General features: G+C 39.9%; 1 protein-coding gene across 4 annotated transcripts in view; it reads right to left on the bottom strand.

Annotated features, from left to right (window-relative positions):
- SRGAP1 (SLIT-ROBO Rho GTPase activating protein 1) overlaps positions 1-17,725 on the bottom strand; it is a 303,623-nt gene extending 285,898 nt beyond the window's left edge. For 2 of the 4 annotated variants that reach the window (XM_055579527.1, XM_055579520.1), the window contains exon 1: positions 17,320-17,691. In XM_055579527.1, coding sequence (XP_055435502.1) covers positions 17,320-17,386 — 67 coding nt within the window. In that variant the 5' untranslated portion in view covers positions 17,387-17,691. Of the gene's footprint in view, positions 1-17,319 lie in introns of all 4 variants that reach the window. The other 2 variants (XM_055579472.1, XM_055579536.1) reach the window with 2 other exon arrangements.
- Between the last annotated feature and the right edge of the window lie 789 nt (positions 17,726-18,514).

The raw sequence follows: 18,514 nt of genomic DNA, 5'->3' as shown, positions 1-18,514 counted from the left end.
CACACAAATAATACATTAAAAAAAAACACAAAAATATATATTTTTAATCTTACAGTACAGCACCTTGAAATGTAGAATAGTAGAGTACAACAGCTGGCATACAGAGGCTGGCTTCAAGTGAACAGCCAAGAAGAGTTACTGACTGGAAGAGGGAGAAGTGGGAGGTGGCAGAGCTGAAGGGTCATCAGCAATAGGAGACTGAAGGCAAGCAGAAATTTCACTCATGCCTGATGTTGAAGGCACAGGTTCTGGTTCCTTGCTGGAACCAGATACCCATTTGCATCTTTGAAAGTTCACAACTTAAAAGTTCGTGTGTAGGGGACTCACCGTACTGTAAGCAGGCCCTTTGCATCAGGAAACAAGCAAAACTCCAGACCCAGGCCTTTTTCTGATTCATTATGAAAGGAGTCTAGATCTTAGCTCAAAACAATCAAATGATAAAAGACTTGAAAGGCACAGTGAACAGATGTCGGTGAACACAGAGAAGAAATCAGACTGAAGTTGTCAAAGATATAAACCGCTGACGAGGGACATGAGATGAGTCTCCATCTTAGGTGTCTTGAGCAAGGGTGCTGCTCTGCTTAAAGAGAGGAGAGAAACAGACACACAAACACACACTTTATCAACATATCCCATCTGGAAGAAAATGAGAGGAGCATGCCTTTGACAGCAGCTAGAAAAACTATGGTTCTCTCCATTTGTTTGGCAGATTTATTTTTGGCAACCCTTAATGAACAAGGAGAACAGGTTAAAGGCAGAGCAAGCTACATCTCTAGCTGCAATCATACTCATGAAGAAAACAGAGTTCATTATCTCTCAAGGTTTTCAAACAGGGATGATACAAGGAATTGTAACAAAGTGCCTCTTTGTAGGTAAAGGTCCTAGAAAGCCTGTAAAAACAATTCTTTCAAGATTGGGTCCAGTATAGCTTCTGGTGATTGGCTAAATATCTCTCATTGCTTTTCTAAAGAACCATTAAAATCCCCAGTTTTTAGTGTTTGCTTTGTAAAACTGAAGTCTGTTTAGTGATTTTAATCTCTCTGGAGATGAATGACTTTTAAATTATTTAAGAAAAAAATCTGCCACTAATGAAGACAACAGCTTCGGGTATAGCAGTAGTAAATAACAGTCATTATTATAGTAGCTCATTTTTACTGAGCTCTTACTAACTGCCAAGAGCAGTGCTAAACTCAATATGTATGCATTGCTATATTTAAAATGGATTGCTGACAAGGACCTACTGTATAGCACAGGGAACTCTATTCAATGCTATGCAGCAGCCTGAATGGGAGGGGGCTTTGGGTGAGAATGGATACATGTATACACATGGCTGAGTCCCTTTGCTATCCACCTGAAACTATCACAACAACATCAACTGGCTATACTGCAATATAAAGTAAAAAATTTAAAAACAAAAAAAAAGAGCGGTGCTAACTTCTTTTTAGGTACAATTTTATTTAACCCTCAAAACAATTCTTATAAAATAAACGTAATCATTATACTCATTTCCAAGTTAGAAAACTGAGGTTCCAGAAGAACCGTAATTTGAACTGCACTTTTCCAAGGAACTAACCTCTCCACTGTGCTGCCTTTTTAAAGGAAGCCCAATCACTGAAATTGATGAAGATTAAAAGTACAGAGGTGGCCACTGGTAAATGTCAACACTGTCCCATTCGAAGGGCAATCTTGTCTCTAAATCAACAAAGAACAACAAGTAACAGTAAAAGCCATTAAAGGGAAAAGACAGCTCTCTATACACTTCTATGGAATGGTGCCGACCAGCATTACTCACACACAGGCCAGAGAACTGTCGGCTGCAGATCCACAATGAGATAAAGAGCTTGTGCCAAAACCTAAATCAACACATCACTAAGCACTGTTTAGTTTAGCTGACATTTGTGTGGAGCAAGACTTTCTGGATAAAGGAAGCAGGGCCATGATTTACCATATCTCCTCATGGACTGCTAATAAATGGTTCTGACCAGCCCTGGTCTACGGACCAAATGTGAGCAGCAACAATCTATTGTTGAATAAAAAGCAAATCTACAGTAACTATCCCGCAAATGACCACATTTGCTCACTAAATAGGTAGGTAGGTAGGTAAATACTATGAACACAAATGCCAGTGATGCCACTGGAAGGGTAAACTGCAAATGATTTGAGAACTGCCATTTTTTGCCTTATCAGTTCTGTAGTTTAGCCAAAAACAAATTTTTATAACCACGAAAGTTATTTTTTTTTAAGAGAAACTGTTTTCTTTGTCTATTCTTACTAAGTATTTTTAAAAATTAACTAAAGCCCCTGGTGGCTCAGAGGTTAAAGCGTCTGCCTGCAATGCGGTTCAATCCCTGGGTCAGGAAGATCCCCTGGAGAAGGAAATGGCAACCCACTCCAGTATTCTTGCCTGGAGAATCCGATGGACAGAGGAGCCTGGTGGGCTACAGTCCACAGGGTCGCAAAGAGTCGGACATGACTGAGCGACTTCACTCACTTACTCAACTAAAGCCCATACTTTATTTGGGATTCCCTTAGTTTTTAACTATGGCCTTTGCCCGCTATAGATCCCATCCAGGATTTGGTCCTCAGGTCTCCTTAGGCTCTTCTTGGCTACTAAATCTTTTGCAATCTAAAGTTGATTACTATTGCTTCCAGAGCCAGAGTACATAAAAATGGCAATACACCAACACTTTTTAAGCACTTACTATGTGCCAGTCAGTCTGTTTGTTCAATACTCTACTTGTTTTACCAATGCTCTGAGTGAAGTACTATTATTTCTATTTTATAGGCAAGGAAAGTAAGGCAGGATGAGAGGAAGTTATCTGCTCATAAACCAATAGCTGGAGAGTAGCTGAGGCAGGATTTGGACCCCAGGTCAGCAGTCTGATTTCTGAGGCTATGCTACAAACTACTATGCTCTACAGAATACTTATAAGTTTATGCAGGTATGTTTATTTCAGAGTGTTATGGTATCTGAAAATGGACATTAGGAGAATGTCAGAAACTGCCAGAAGATGACTGATCACAAAGACAATAAAAGTCATTTTTATTGCGTTTGACAGTGCACAGGGATTTCTGTACATTATTTCACAATTTAATACCAAGACCAATGGAGGAAAAGAGATACCTAACAGACAAGTGACTAAAAATGTTAACCTGACTAGGATGTAGAGTTCCCAGTCCCCAAAAAAGATATATTTATTTGTAGATTAGGTATTTGGAGAATATAGGAAAAATGTGTATCACTAAAACTCTGAATTTTATAAAAATACAGTTTGGAAATTTCTCAAACATGCACTTTTGGTGACACATTTGAGAGTTCCCATTAACATTTTTAAAACAATTGTAACTGAAGGTCAGTTAGAAATGGAGTGGCCATTTGAAAAAGCATTCACTAACACACACTCTCTCTTTGTAGTAGTATACTCAGCAAACTTTTCTAAGGGACATGAAATCTAACAAATTCTCCTTTCTAAAGTCTCACAATTCACCAGCTTTCTGTGCCATATTTTTACTAGGGAATGCATCCACTGTCTGTAATGATGAAAAGAAAGGTGAAAGCTGAGCACAGCACAGAAATGAGAGCAAATTATTCAAGTCAGGAGTCAGCCCAGAAAACATTCCACTTTTCTAGGGCTGCTTAAGGAGCCTTCTAAAGAGCTGCTCTTTTTACCCACCTGTCCTTATCTCTCTGTCCCCTGAAGACAGGGAGTAGGCAGCTCCCTGCAGCAACGGCCACACCTTTGGCTCTGAGTTCCAGAATTACTGCTGGTGTTTGTGGGTTATAATTTGACTGAACTGTTGTACATCATCAATATGTGCACAAGGAAAAGCCATCACTGATCCTCAAAGAGAACTGTTCATTGGACACTGACAAGAAATCAAAATATGCCACAAAGCCATGACATATGGAAAATAAGATGAGTAGAATAACTTCTTTCTACTCTCTCTTCTTTGGTAAATAATGTTGGCAGTCGTTGGCGGCTTGCTTCCATTTTTCAAACATGCTACATTCACAGCCAGACTAAAATCTGGACGTCCTCAGAGGTCAAAAGTTCCTGACTTATATAAGATAAGCAGACACCTATTGTTCTATCTTAACTGCTGGAGGTCTGAGGGAGAGAACTGTTTTTGTAAGCTGCACCTTCAGAATAATAAAAGCAAATAACATAAGGACAAAAGTCCAAAGAAAGGTCTTCCACAGATCAACTGAGAAGGAGTTAGAAATGACAGCCCAGAAACTGGGACACCAAGCACTTTAAGAACTGCTGGGACTTTGTAAACGCTCCTTATGCTACATTGGCTATTCTGCTGTGATGCCAAGAAGGCTAGAGGGTGCTACCTTTTCTAGGAGGCCCTGAATTGTTACAGGTCACTGCAGCCAGCTCTAGACTAGAACTCCAAGGGATAAAATGGTAGAAGTAGCTCTGAAAGAAAAGGAAAGCTGTTACCTGCAAACTCCAGGAATGAAAGACCAGACTCCGCATGATTAACAACAGAAGCAAGAGCCCAGTTTTCCAGCAGCATCTCAAGATTATTCAGAAAAGTGTGGATGTTTTCATGTGCAGCCCATATCAAAGCCTTTCACTGATCCTCACTACACATTTTCATCCCTAAAATCCACATATCCTGGATTTTTCTGTGTGCAGACATATACTTATACATGAAGAACTTGAAAGTGTTAGGATAACATTATTTGCTCTCCTTTTCAGTATATGGATCTTGGGTTATAAGCATCATTCTAGAGGGCAGGGACTATACCCCTATAATTCTCTTTAGGAAAAAACATAGACTGATTCTTCCCAGTAACTTGACCTATATATATTTTTGGGTTGTCTTGCTAAAATAGAACTTGATATTGAATGAATTAAAAATAATTGTATGAAAGTTACTGAGGGTAGATTTAAAAGTTTTCATCACAAGAAAAAATATTCTATGTGTGGTGATATACTTACTGTAGTGCTCATTTGGCAATATTTACAACTATAGAATCATTATGTTGTACACCTGAAACTGTGCTATGCTTAGTCGCTCAGTTGTGTCTGACTCTTTGAGACCCCATGGGCTGTAGCCCTCCAGGCTCCTCTGTCCATGGGATTCTCCAGGCAAGAATACTGGAGTGGGTTGGCATGCCCTCCTCCACACCTGAAACTAATATACTATTATATAATGCATAATATTATAATGTCAATATTAATATAATGTCAATTATATCTCAATAAAAAATGTAATAAATTGATGGGCTTGGAATTCCCTGGTGGTCCAATGGTTAAGAATCCACCTGCCAATGCAGGGGACATGGGTTTGATTTCTGGTGCAGGAAGATTCCACATGCCACGGGGCAACTAAGCTCGTGCGCTCCAACTACTGGAGCCTGTGCTCAGTAACAAGAAAAGCCATCACCATGAGAAGCCTGAGCACAACTAGAGGATAGGCCATGTGCAGCAACAGAGACCCAGAGCAGCAAGAACAAATTAATTAATTTTTAAAAACTGATGGGCTCAAAAAAAAAAAAAACCCTACTGAATAATTGACTTCTGCTTCCTACAGTATACTGTAAATTTAGATAGATAGCCCTGACTCTTCTGATTGAAACTAAAATGCTAGATAAAATATTTTTAAAATATGATTTTAACCACATCACCAGTTTTCATATAAGTAAGGAATTTTAAAAGCCCCCAACAAGATGAAGTCAGTATAAAGCAGGTCAAATGATAACAAGTGCTATGGAGAGAGAAAACGCAAGAGAAGGAAGATGGGAAGAGCCACAGGAGGTTGAGGCTTCTGATCTTAAACAGCATGGTCAAAGAAAACATGGTCAAGAAAAATATTTCAAAAGATCAGTATAATCAGACCATGTTCTATAATGACAATGCAATTAAGTTAGAAATTAGTAACAAAATGATAAATGAAATAACTTTGTATCTGAAAAATTTAAAACACTTTTAAACAATGAGTCACAGAAAAAAATCAAAATGGAAATTAGAAAGTACACAAAACTGAAAGATAAGAAAAACATTACATGTAAAAATTTTTAGAGATATATTCAGTTCAGCTCAGTTCAGTCACTCAGTCATGTCCAACTCTTTGTGACCCAATGGACTGCATGCCAGGCCTCCCTGTCCATCACCAACTCCCAGAGTTTACTCAAACTCATGTCCATTGAGTCGGTGATGCCATCCAACCATCTCATCCTCTGTCATCCCCTTCTCCTCCCGTCTTCAATCTTTCCCAGCATCAGCATTTTTTCAGACAAGTCGGCTCTTTGCATCAGGTGGCCAAAGTATTGGAGTTTCAGCTTTAACATCAGTCCTTCCAATGAACACCCAGGACTGATCTCCTTTAGGATAGATTGGTTGGACCTCCTTGCAGTCCAAGGGGACTCTCAAGAGTCTTCTCCAACACCACAGTTCAAAAGCATCAATTGTTCTGTGCTCAGTTTTCTTTATAGTCCAACTCTCACATTACTATATATAAAATACCAATGGGTAAACAAGGACCTACTATATAGCACAGGAAACTATATACAGTATTTTATAATCTAAAATGGAAAAGGATCTAAAAAAGAAAAAATATATATTTTTATATATTTAACATATATATTCAGTTTTTATATAACTGAATCATCTTGCTATACATCTGAAACTACCACAACACTGTATATCAACTATACTTTAAAAAAAAAAAGAAAAGCTACATATGCTATCCTCTTAAATTGAACAATAAACATGGAAAAATAATCTTAGAGGATATTTTATTACCTTACATGTTTACATTATAAAAAGTAAGAACTTGGAAAATAAATAAGAATTTTAAAAAGGATCAGCAAATAATGCTCACAAAAAAGTAAAAGGAAGGGAATCTTAGGGAGGAAACATACTAACAAAATAGAAAACAAATATACAATACAGATATACAATACAGTAAATCAAAGAAGTATAAAACTAGTTCTTTGGAAAGACTAATAAAATAAACACATCTCTGACAAGGTCAATCATGGAAAAAAGGGAGAAGACACACATACAAACAATTGTTATCAACAGAAAAGAAGTATAACTGCAGACGCTGCAGAGATTAAAAAGGTATGAGAATACAATAAACAATTTTATGTCAATAAATTAGAAAATCTGTAAATTCAAAAGCAATGGCGTTTTTTTTCCCTTGATGAAAATACTAGACCTAGATGACTTTAGTAAACACTTAAGAGTCACACAGTTCCAGTCTTACATGAATTCCTCCAGAGAACAGTAAAAGGAAATGATCTGCAGCTAATTTCAAACACTTCAAAAAAATAAATTACTTTCAGAAATTACTCAGACTGCAATGCAGTAATTATATTTTTTTAAAAAAATATAAATAGCCTCACTTTTTTTTTAATGTAAAGTCATACTTCTTTATACCTCCTAGGTAAGAAGGAACCATTGTAACAAATTCAGAATACTCAGAACATAATTTTAATAAACTCCACAAAATCAAAATTTGCTAGATGAAGCAAAAACAGTATTTTAAGGGAAATTATCATAAATATTTATTAGGGGAGAACAGATGCCTTTCTTAAGAATAACGCTTTTGTTAGAAATAACATTTACATTAGAAAAAAAATGCATTGCCTTAAATGCTTATAATAGCAAAGAAGGATAGAAACAATGAGCTTGAAAGCTACTAGGAATAAAACTACCAAATGACTCAACAATCCCACTACTGGGTATATACCATGAGGAAATCATAATTGAAAAAGATACATATACCCCAGTGTTCCTTGTAGCACTATTTACCATAGCTAGGACATGGAAGCAACCCAGATGTCCATCAACAGATGAATGGATAAAGAAGTTTTGGTTCATACATGCAATGGAATATTACTAAGCCATAAAAAGGAACACATCTGACTCAGTTCTAAAGAGGTAGATGAACCTAGATCCTATTATACAGAGTGAAGTAAGTCAGAAAGAGAAAAGAGAAGAGAAAAGAAAACAATATTGTATATTAATGCATATATATGGAATCTAGAAAGATGGTAATGATGAACTTATTTAGAGAACAGATTTGTAGATACAGTGGGAGAAGGAGAGGGTAGGACAAATAGAGAGGAGCACTGAATGAATCTGCTGTATGACACAGAGACCTCAAATCTGGTGCCCCTTGACTACCTAGAGGGGTGGGATGGGGTGGGAGGTGGGAGGGAGGGGAAATGTGTATACCTACGGCTGATTCACGTTGATATAAGGCAGAAACCAACACAATCTGCTGCTGCTGCTACTGCTAAGTTGCTTCAGTTGTATCCGACTCTGTGCGACCCCACAGACAGCAGCCCACCAGGCTCCCCCGTCCCTGGGATTCTCCAGGCAAGAACACTGGAGTGGGTTGCCATTTCCTTCTCCAATTCATGAAAGTGAAGAGTGAAAGTGAAGTCGCTCAGTCGTGTCCGACTCTTAGCGGCCCCACGGACTGCAGCATACCAGGCTCCTGCGTCCATGGGATTTTCCAGGCAAGAGTACTGCAGTGGGATGCCAATTGTAAAGCAATTATCCCCCAATTAAAAATAAATAAAAAAAAATTAAAAACAAATGAGATGTATGTCCAACTGAAAAAAAACAGATAAAAAACAGAACAAATCTGAAAAAAATTTAAAGGATGATAATAAAGATAAGAGTAGAAATCAATAAAAGAGAAAAGAATAAACAACAAAAATAGACAACCCCCTTTCAAGATTCAGCGAAGAGATGAGATAAAAATAAATATTTTAACATGTATAATATCATGTATGAAACGGGTCGCCAGTCCAGCTTTGATGCACGATACTGGATGCTTGGGGCTGGTGCACTGGGACGACCCAGAGGGAGGGTATGGGGAGGGAGGAGGGAGGAGGGTTCAGGATGGGGAGCACGGGTATACCTGTGGCAGATTCATTTCGATGTTTGGCAAAACTAATACAATATTGTAAAGTTTAAAAATAAAATAAAATTAAAAAGAAAAAAAATATTTTAAAATAATATTTTATTTTTTATTTATTTAAAATTTTTATTTGTTAGCCATACCACATGGCTTGTGGGATCTTAGTTCCCTGAACAGAGATTGAACTTGGGCCCTCACAGTGAAAGCTTCAAGTCCTAATCACTGGACTGCCAGGGAATTCCCTAAAATGGTATTTTAAATTAAATAGAAATTGGCCCTTATTTCAAAAATATACTATCATAAACATTATGTCAATGTATCTGAAAACATACAGAAAATGGAGACATCTTTAGAAAAATATAACTTATCAAAACTGACTTCAGAAGGAATATAAAGAATAAATAATCCTATCACTAATAAAACTAAAGCTTAACTGCTGGTAAGCAGTTAAAAGTTCTTCACACAAAGAAAATAACTAGACTCAAATAAGCAGTTTTACAGACCTTTCAAGAGAAGGAATATTCCAAAATTTCAAAGTCTTCCACAAAATAGAAAGAGAAGCAATACTCTCCAATGCATTCTGTGAGGCTAGTATAAGTGGAACAAGAACCCGATAAGGACAGTGTCCGAAAGCAAAGCCATGGGTCTATTTTGTTTCAGAATTTAGAGACAAAAACCACCCAACCAAGCAAAAAACAATAAAAAAAACACTTCCTCCTAAAAACCTAAACTAAATACTGGCAAACTGAATGCAACTATTTACATATATAATACAATGCTGAAGACAGGTTTAATTCTGGAATACAGAGATGGTTTAATATTAAAAACTCTACAAAGATTTCTCATTACATTAACTGATTAAAGAAGAAAAATAATATCAATAAATGCAAAAAGAAAAAAGATAACTTTCAACCAACTATTAATGATTAAAACTTCAAGTAAACAGAGAATATGTGAGATCTTACCTAACCTGATGAGAATATCTATAACAAAACAAAAACAATCATTATCCTTTATGGGGGGAAAAAAGGCTTGAAAACACTCCCTTTAAATCCAGGACAAGAAAAGAATGCCAATTCACTACATTTATCAACTTTATACTCAAAATTCTGCCTAGGGCAAAAACAGAAGAATAAATTAAAGCCAAAAGGATTGGGAAGGAGGAAATGTAATTGTCTTCATTTACAAATAATAAGATTTTGTAACCAAAAAATGAACAAATTATTTGTAATAATAATAAACTAGCAAGGCGGCTGGATATAAGACTTTTATACAGAGGTAAATGGCATTTCTGCACACTGAACTGAACTGAAATGGCATTTCTGCACACCAGAAACAGTTAAAAAACAATTTTAAAAGAGACATCATATACAGTAAGAAAAGTGAAATAAATCTAACAAAAGACATAGAAGATATAAAACTTTATAGTAAAATATTTAAAAATAACTAAATAAATGCAGAAATATTCATATTCATGTGTAAGTAGAATTTATAATCTAATATAAAGATGCCCGTTCTCTGCTAATTGCTCTATAATTTCACAGTTTTAATCAAACTGCCAATGGACTTCCCATGGAAGGAAAATTGATTCTAAAATGCACATGAAAGAGAAAGGATCAAGATCACCAAGATACTTTTGAAAGGGTATAAGGAAGGAGAAGGAGAATTCGGCCTACCAGACATAATATAAATTATTCACTAAATTGTAAATAATTATTAGAAAATATTTCTCCATACCATAAAATGTTCTTCAAACACCTGTGTTAATGACTTTACATGTGTAAGTTAGCTAATCACTCCCAAGTAGAATTTAGAAAACTATTCTCCACTGTTGGACATTTAGATTGTTTCCAGCTTTGCGACTTTTCTAAAGATGTTACATTTGAGTTCAATTTAATTTTGTGATAATACTTGATTGTCAGAGACCCTAGATAATTCTATGATGAACATGTTGGTTATACTATAAAGGAATAATAATTCAAAATGATTACTTTATTCATTCAATTAATGTTTAACGAAGTTCTATTGGAGATGTGGGAGATAATAGACAATAATTTTTAATATCAAATTGCTCTCTGTTATGTCAGTTCTATTGCAATAAAGCTGGAAAAAGGCAGAGTGCTCTCATAAGCAAAAGCAAATGAACAGTTACATGCAAAAAAGCTCATTTCTACATTGATTTTTTTTTTTAATTTATTTTATTTATTTGGCTGAGCTAGGTCTTGTTGCAGCTTGCAGGATCGTTGGGGCATGCAAACTCAGCTGCAGCATTTGGGATCTAGTTCCCTGACCAAGGATGGAACCTAGACTCCCTGCATTGGGAGCATGGAGTCTTAACCACTGGACAGCCAGGGAAGACCCTCTATAATGATTTTAAAACAAAATATTTTGCTATGAAATTAAGTCAGAGACTTTACTGGACATTTTAAGAATCCTTTTTGTCACAGGACTACAGTTTTCATTTTCCATTTGGCATCATTAAGCTGTGTGCAAGCTCAGTCATATGGGACTCTATGACCCAATGGACTGTAGCCCACCAGGCTCCTCTGTCCATGGGATTTCCCAGGCAAAAATACTGGAGTGGGTTGCCATTTCCTCCTCTAGGGGATCTTCCTGACCCAGGGATCGAACCCACCTGTCCCATGTCTCCCACGTTCCAGGAGGATTCTTTACTGCTTGAGTAATCAGGGAAGCTCATTTGGTATCATTAAAGGAAGAGAATATTTTAAACAAAAGTTGTAAGCAAACACATGGCAGCCTAGGAAATGTGCTTCTCGGCTCTGTTGTATGTACTTGGATAAAAAGCAATGGCACAATAAATAAAAAAAAAATCCACCTTAGAAGGAGCTGGGCATCCCTCTGGTTTGCCTAGTACATATCCCTTTTTAATTTCACCATGAAACTCACTCTATTCTAAGTGTACAGAGCACTTTATTAGAATGGCTTATAATCGCCCACTTTGGGATCTATTTAGGCAGCAGATTGGTGATTATGTATTTGAATTTCAAAAAGCTTATCCAACTCAGAATGTAAAAAGAAGCAGTTGAAACTAAAGAAAATAAAAATTAAACAGATAACAAAGCCTAATTTTTAAAGACTATTCATTAGTGCCAAGTCTGTAATAAAGGCTTTCTACAAATCACCTCACAGAAGCCTCACAAAGGTAAGGAAGTAAGTACTACTATCAATATTATTCCCATTTTACAGATGAAGAAATTGACTAATAGTGGTCAAATGTATCATTAGTGGCAGGACTGAGTGGCTAACACCAAAGTTTCTGCTCTTTGCATGTTCTGTTTCTTCCCATCCTGAGATATCAGCACATGAGCACAAATATGCTGTTAGTAAACTAGAAGGTAACTTGGGACCAACAAATAAAAACACCTTCAAGTAACAAAAATGTCTTCAAGGAACTGTCTCTAATATCAGTTTCTGACTTCAAACCACTAAAACAAAAAGAGACGGAGTGATTAGACATACAGTCTACTCGGCTTTTGTTTTTTTAATCTTAATTCTCATTGGTATAATTTGAAATAAAAACAAGTAGCATAAAAAAGGGTTTGGTCAGTCCACAAAGTAGACTCTCAACTGGACCAGAGCTGAGAATGTAGGGGTTCCTGACCTATTTATCTCAGCTCAGAGTAAGAAACCAATATATTGGTTTCTTATATAATGGTTTCAATATAATGGTTAGAGCTCAGATTTATCATCCCATAGCATATGCCAACCCTCACTGTATTTCAGAAGAACATGCTTTGCTTAATCATTTCACCAGAACTATTCAAGATATTTTCAAATTCATGAAACTAATCAAGTTTTCTGGACAATCTAAGAGGTCTTATTGCAATGGCTGCAATTAGCATGACCAAAATTTTAAATGAGTTAGTTACATTTGTACATATTCACCTATTTTTTCCCCTTGATCTCAAAGGCATGATGTGAAGCTACCGCCTGGGCACTGTGGTTTCTTGAAATGATCTTGGTGAAAAAAAAATTTTTTTTAGTTGCTGTTAATCACTTTAATTAACTCCTCCTGTTAATAGATAAAAGAGTTGTTCTCTCTTTCATCTAGCTATGATTTCTTCAACGATGTAAAGTCTAAATAGGTAAGTGTTCTATCTCCTACTCTACTTTGTGAGGAATCTAAAAGCAAACCAAAACTTGGTTTGGTTTGCTACTGAAAAGCCGAGGACCTGGGTTCCGCCCCACGTATATTATGATTAATCGTGCAACTGACATTATGCCTCCTTATACTGTATAAGTAGGCTAGACAGGAAATGTTTAAAGTCCTTCCCAGCTATAAAATTTTAATTCACAATTTAAACTGGTATTTTCTATTGCAAGCTAAATGAAAGAACAGTAGACGTAGACACAGGTTCCGTATGAGTGACAGAACCACTTTTAATTTCCCCACTGAAACCTATCACATGATGTGAGGTCCTATCAAATTGAATTGGCAATTTCTTATGCTCCATCTGCCACCAAAATGTACTATTTGTAGTTCAGGCAGCAGGGTGGTTAAAGAACAACAGATTTTCTTGGCACTTCCTGCACATATGGCATGTAGATGAGAGTACGAGATTATCCCTTGGAAAATACTGCAAATAATAGCTGTCAATTCTTAGCAACAACACGCATTATTAAAAACAAACACAACTTCCCATCCATGAGTTCCACCTCATAAAATGTGTCTTTTGATTCTTCTGACTCCCATAGGTGAACCCATATTTTTTATATGGACTCTATAATATTTCTGCTGCGGAATTCAAAAATTACTATATCTCTGAAATCCACAGATAATCCTCAACCTTCTGCTAGCCACTTGCTATGATCTTTTCCACTGCTAAGTTTTTTGCCAGAGATGCTAAAAGTAGTATAGTCGACTGGTTTGAGTTTCATATACTTTTCCAGACAAACTTGCTTTTTTAAGGCCCCACACAAACAAGAGATTAATTTCTCTGGATTCTAAGTCTTTGGGAAATTGACCAACATGCATGAAATAATCCTTCTCCTCCTAACACATGCCTTTTAAATTATTGCTTGGGGTCCTTTGGTCCTTGATTTAAACCTATCTATTCCTTTAATTAGTCATAATCTCCAATTCTTCCCTCTCTTACAATCCTGTGCTCTACTTTTCTGAACGTGATTTTATTATTTTTTCTGTATTCTCTATGTGAATGAATACATGAGTGCTCAGTCATGTCTGACAGCCCGCCAGGTTCCTCTGCCATACAATTTTCCAGGCAAGAATACTGGAGCGGGTTGTCACCTCCTACTCCAGGGGATCTTCCTGACCCAGGGATCGAACCCACCTCTTCTGTGTTTTCAGCATTGGCAGGTGGATTCTTTACTACCACTCTCCCTGGGTATTACACTTTAATTCCCTGAGAACTCAGATATGAATTCATTACGAAAAAAGTTAAAGCAAAGATGACTCTCCCATACATGGAAGTCATCCAGAGAGTTCAATATATGTGGCTTTATTCGGAAGAGACCTGTTAAGAGTCTTCTCTTAATGAGTCCAATACAGCTAGGTTTTCCTCCAGCGATAGAATGAGCCATCTGTCTTTTGTTTACCATCAGATGAAATACCTGCTAGAACTGAGGGAGTTGGTTGTTCCCAAACCACCTATCTTTAACTAGTGGACTAGCATTCTGCCAGGGTGAGACCCTCAACCTTAAAGAGGGGCTCAGGAAAAGAAACGGAAAACCAGGATCCTACCTCTGAAACCATTCTTAATGAGGGACCTATTCTCACTTCACAGACAGCAGGCCTCGGGCACTATTTAACTCATTTCTCTCTCACTGTCTTGATATTGCCTAGTAAGTTCAGGCGAATTTGTGCCATTCAAAGTGCGTATGGTCCAATTCCATTGTATTTCCCTATTCCCATATTTACATACGGATATAAGGAGCCGGTATTAGGGGAAACGAGATCAAACCAGTCAGTCCTAAAGAAAATCAACCCTGAATATTCACTGGATGGACTGTAGCTGAAGCTTCAATACTTTTGCCACGTGATGCAAAGAGTTGACTAATTGGAAAAGACTCTGATGTTGGGAAAGGTTGACTGCAAAAGGAGAAGGGGGCGGCAGAGGATGACGTGGTTAGATTATGTCACCAACTCAATGGATAGGAATTTAAGCAAACTCTGGGAGATAGTTAAGGACAGAGGAGCCGGGTGTGCTGCAGTCCACGTGTGGGAAACAACTTGGCACCTGAACAACAACAATCAATAGAATACAGCAACAGTGATTCTGGAACTTCTGGGGCCAGGTGGTGAGAGCTTTGCGGCGTCCCCCTGGGTATCTCAGACCCAGTTATCATAAGAAGCGCAGTTGTCCTGAGAATGGTGTGTGTGAAAAGGGGAAGATAACAGTTCAGCCCATGGGGTCATAAAGAGCTGGATATGACTTAGCGACTGAACAACAACAGTAAGGATCTGGGTTAGACACAGGATGTGTAAGTACTGCAGAGGAAGTAGATGAACTCTGGACACAGGCCCTGATGAGAAAGGTAGTTCAGGTGTAGTAAACAATCATAAAGCTGCCTGAGGACTCACAGGTGATTGAGGAGGGTTGAAAGGAATAGAGAGATCACTTTTTATGGGTCGGAATTTGTTCCCAAAATAATTTTCACCATGTTCATAATTTTTCCTTGGATTTGATGGACACATTTTAAACACAGGAACACATCCTGTTTTATTGATTTTTAAACCAATGTTGAGGGCCTAAACTCTCAAAGTATATAAGTAACCACGTAACTATAGAATTCATTAATCATGAGAATATTTTTCAGGTAAGGACTTGATCATGAACAAACAACCTTAGAGCAGAAATAAAGAAACCAATTCTTAGAAGTACATGCTGCCAGTCAGCGCTGCAGATAGCACAAAATCCAGACTGCCACCCCTTGAAGCCTTGCCACAAAGAGCCATGTGGGAAAACTGCACAGAGAAATGGTGATTGTGCACAGGAGTTCTACCTGAGAAAGGCTGTTGGATTTGTTAAGAAAAGAAAGGTTATGCTCATTAGAAAGTTTATCTGTCTCTAAGCAAATAATTACTTCTCTGCTAAAATAACTTCCATGTCAATGTAACCAGTTCCTACAAGCATACATTATCTCAACTGCAAGCAGATAAAAATCTGTGTTTCCTGAAGAGTGTTCATCTTAACTCCATTACTGGAGTCAACCTAAAGGAAATATAAGTCCCTGGGCTTGCATATTGTGTTTGCCTCTAGTCATAAGTTGGTCCAGATTCTCACTGATTGACAGAGGGTTTCCCTTCCAGGTCCTTTCACTGGACTCCAGGCATTTTCACAACTTGACCACACAAAAGAACTCCCAGGCTGCTCCTGCCTTTCCCAAGACAAGTACAGGAATGCCTTTCTCTGCAGCCCTTTCATAAGATTGTGTCTGTACAAACACAGGTGTCTACAAAGCAATTTTTATCAACTTTGCATTGAATATTCCAAAGAACAGCAGGAATCTCAACACTCCATCCATTGTCTCAATGGATGGGAAAAGCTACCAGTGACAGAGGAAGAGGAAAAAATAAACAACAAATAAATGTTTATTAAACACTTCATCAGCAACACAAAATACTTGTACCAGAGAGAAAATATATATTTTAAACCGCAAGATACATTAAGTAAAAATGCCATAATCAACCTTAACTAGATTCCTTCATTAGGTGACCATGTAAATGGTCAAACTACTACTCAAACATTCAAACCTTCATTTTACATGCAAGTGGCCTCCAGCAAATGATAAAGCAATATTCCCGTGTGAGTGTGAATGATGGCACTGAATTCCGGCCCATTATAGAGGAAGAGTCAGATTCCACTAGTCCTTTCTTGGTTTAACTGCCAGGCTTTTAGGGAGCTGTTTTATAGTAGGGGGACTCGCCCTGATAAATGAGTGATTAGTGCAAATGTCGCCAATTTCCTGCACTCAAGGAAGCTCTAGACCACTTCGGGTCCAGACTTCAGAAAAATGACTCCTTAAAAAAAAAAAAAATTACATGACAATATATCAATGGCTGTGACAATGGTATATTCTAAAAAAAAAAAAAAAAGATGCTGGTGATGATAACTGGGGGGGGGGGGGGTGCGGGGGGGAACCTCTGCTGCTGCCTACCTCCTATGTAAGTTGCCGGCTAAAGGTGGTTAATTTAAACCCAGTTCTCCCCTATTGGAGGTGGCGAGCGGGCAGCGGGGGAGAGCCACCGGGTTTCCAGCTCCCCGTGGACCTGACGGGACTGGGACTGAGACTGGCTTGCACGAAGCCCCGGATGGCTCAACCAGGCGCTCCAGTTGTCCCTCACCACCTTCCTCCAACGCAGACCCCCAAGTTAGAAACGCAACTCCCGGAGCACAATGACAAGAAAGCACACAAAAGGAGCAAGGCAGCCGCTCCCATCCGTACCTTTGACTTGACTTTCATACTCGGCGATGATCTCTTTGTCCTTTTTGAATCTGCTCGGAGTGGACATTATCCAGCTGTTCTGGGTTTGCTTTCAATGGACAAGTTCTGTAAGGGGTCACCGACCAGTCAATCTCCTCGGAGAAGCAGAGAGTTGTACTCCCAAATGCCGGGAACCCAGAAGCAGCACCGACGGGAGGGAGAGGAGGAGGAGGGGGAAAAAAGGAGCGAGCCGAGAACTAGATTAACCCGGGCGCTGGCACCATACTATCGGGATCGAGCTGCCGTCGGCGATGCGGAGGGGAGCCCAGGGCTCGGGGCCGCAGAGGCCCGGCGCGCCGGCGAACTCCAGCGGGCGAGTGGCGGGGGGCGTCTCCCTGCCCACCCCACCCGGAGCCCGGCCACTTCCTCTACAGCCGCTGGGCGGACGCGGGGATCGCGCCGGCGCTCCGCACCATTGTTAGCCACCCGCACGGGGAGCGTGGGGCAGGGCCAGCCGGGGAGGGCGGGCGCCGCGACCCTCCCTTCCTGCTCAGCCGCCCGCTCCGGCGCTCAGGGGGTCCCGCCCGGGCTGGGGATGCTGCTGCCGCTCCTCCGTCGGCACACACAGCTGCTACTGCCCCGGGCAGGGTAGAGGAATCGCGATCCTAAAACGAGTCCCGGGCGGCCGCCGCGAGGGCGGCTAACGCGCTGTAAGAACGCGTCCTGGGCGCAGCCCCGGCGGAGTTTAGGTTTCCACCGCCGGCGCCTCGCGGGGCCTCCGCCTCCTGGGCCACTGTGCACCGAGACGGCCTCTTTCTCCCGGTCCCCTTTGCCGCTGCTGCCCCCAGGAGGCCGCAGGCTACCGGCACACCCGCACGTGCCCCTGGAGGAGCCGCGCCCCTGGCGGCCGCAAAGTTGCAGGCGCGCTCACGGCCCGCGGCTCCCCGGCGCCTGGGGAGCGAGCTGCGGGCTGCAGCGGCCCAGGCGGCCGCGCCGGGCTCGGCGAGGCGGGGCAGGGCTCGCGGGAGGGGCCCGACCGACCTCTCTTCTCCACCCTCGCCCCGCTCCTCCCCACCGGCGCGGTAAGCAAGCGCGGCGCTTCTCCAGGAAGATGGATGCCTCTTGTGGCCAACCGCAGCCCGACCCTGCGTGCCGAGCCCGGCGGCCGTGGGCGACGCCCCCAGCGCCTCCCCGGCTTGCGCTGCCCCAGCCGCTG

Source organism: Bubalus kerabau, chromosome 1 (genome assembly GCF_029407905.1).
Source record: "Bubalus kerabau isolate K-KA32 ecotype Philippines breed swamp buffalo chromosome 1, PCC_UOA_SB_1v2, whole genome shotgun sequence".
Taxonomy (NCBI): Eukaryota; Metazoa; Chordata; class Mammalia; order Artiodactyla; family Bovidae; genus Bubalus; species Bubalus kerabau.
The sequence above is the reverse complement of the archived record's forward strand: the minus strand, read 5'-3'. Positions and strand labels throughout refer to the sequence as shown.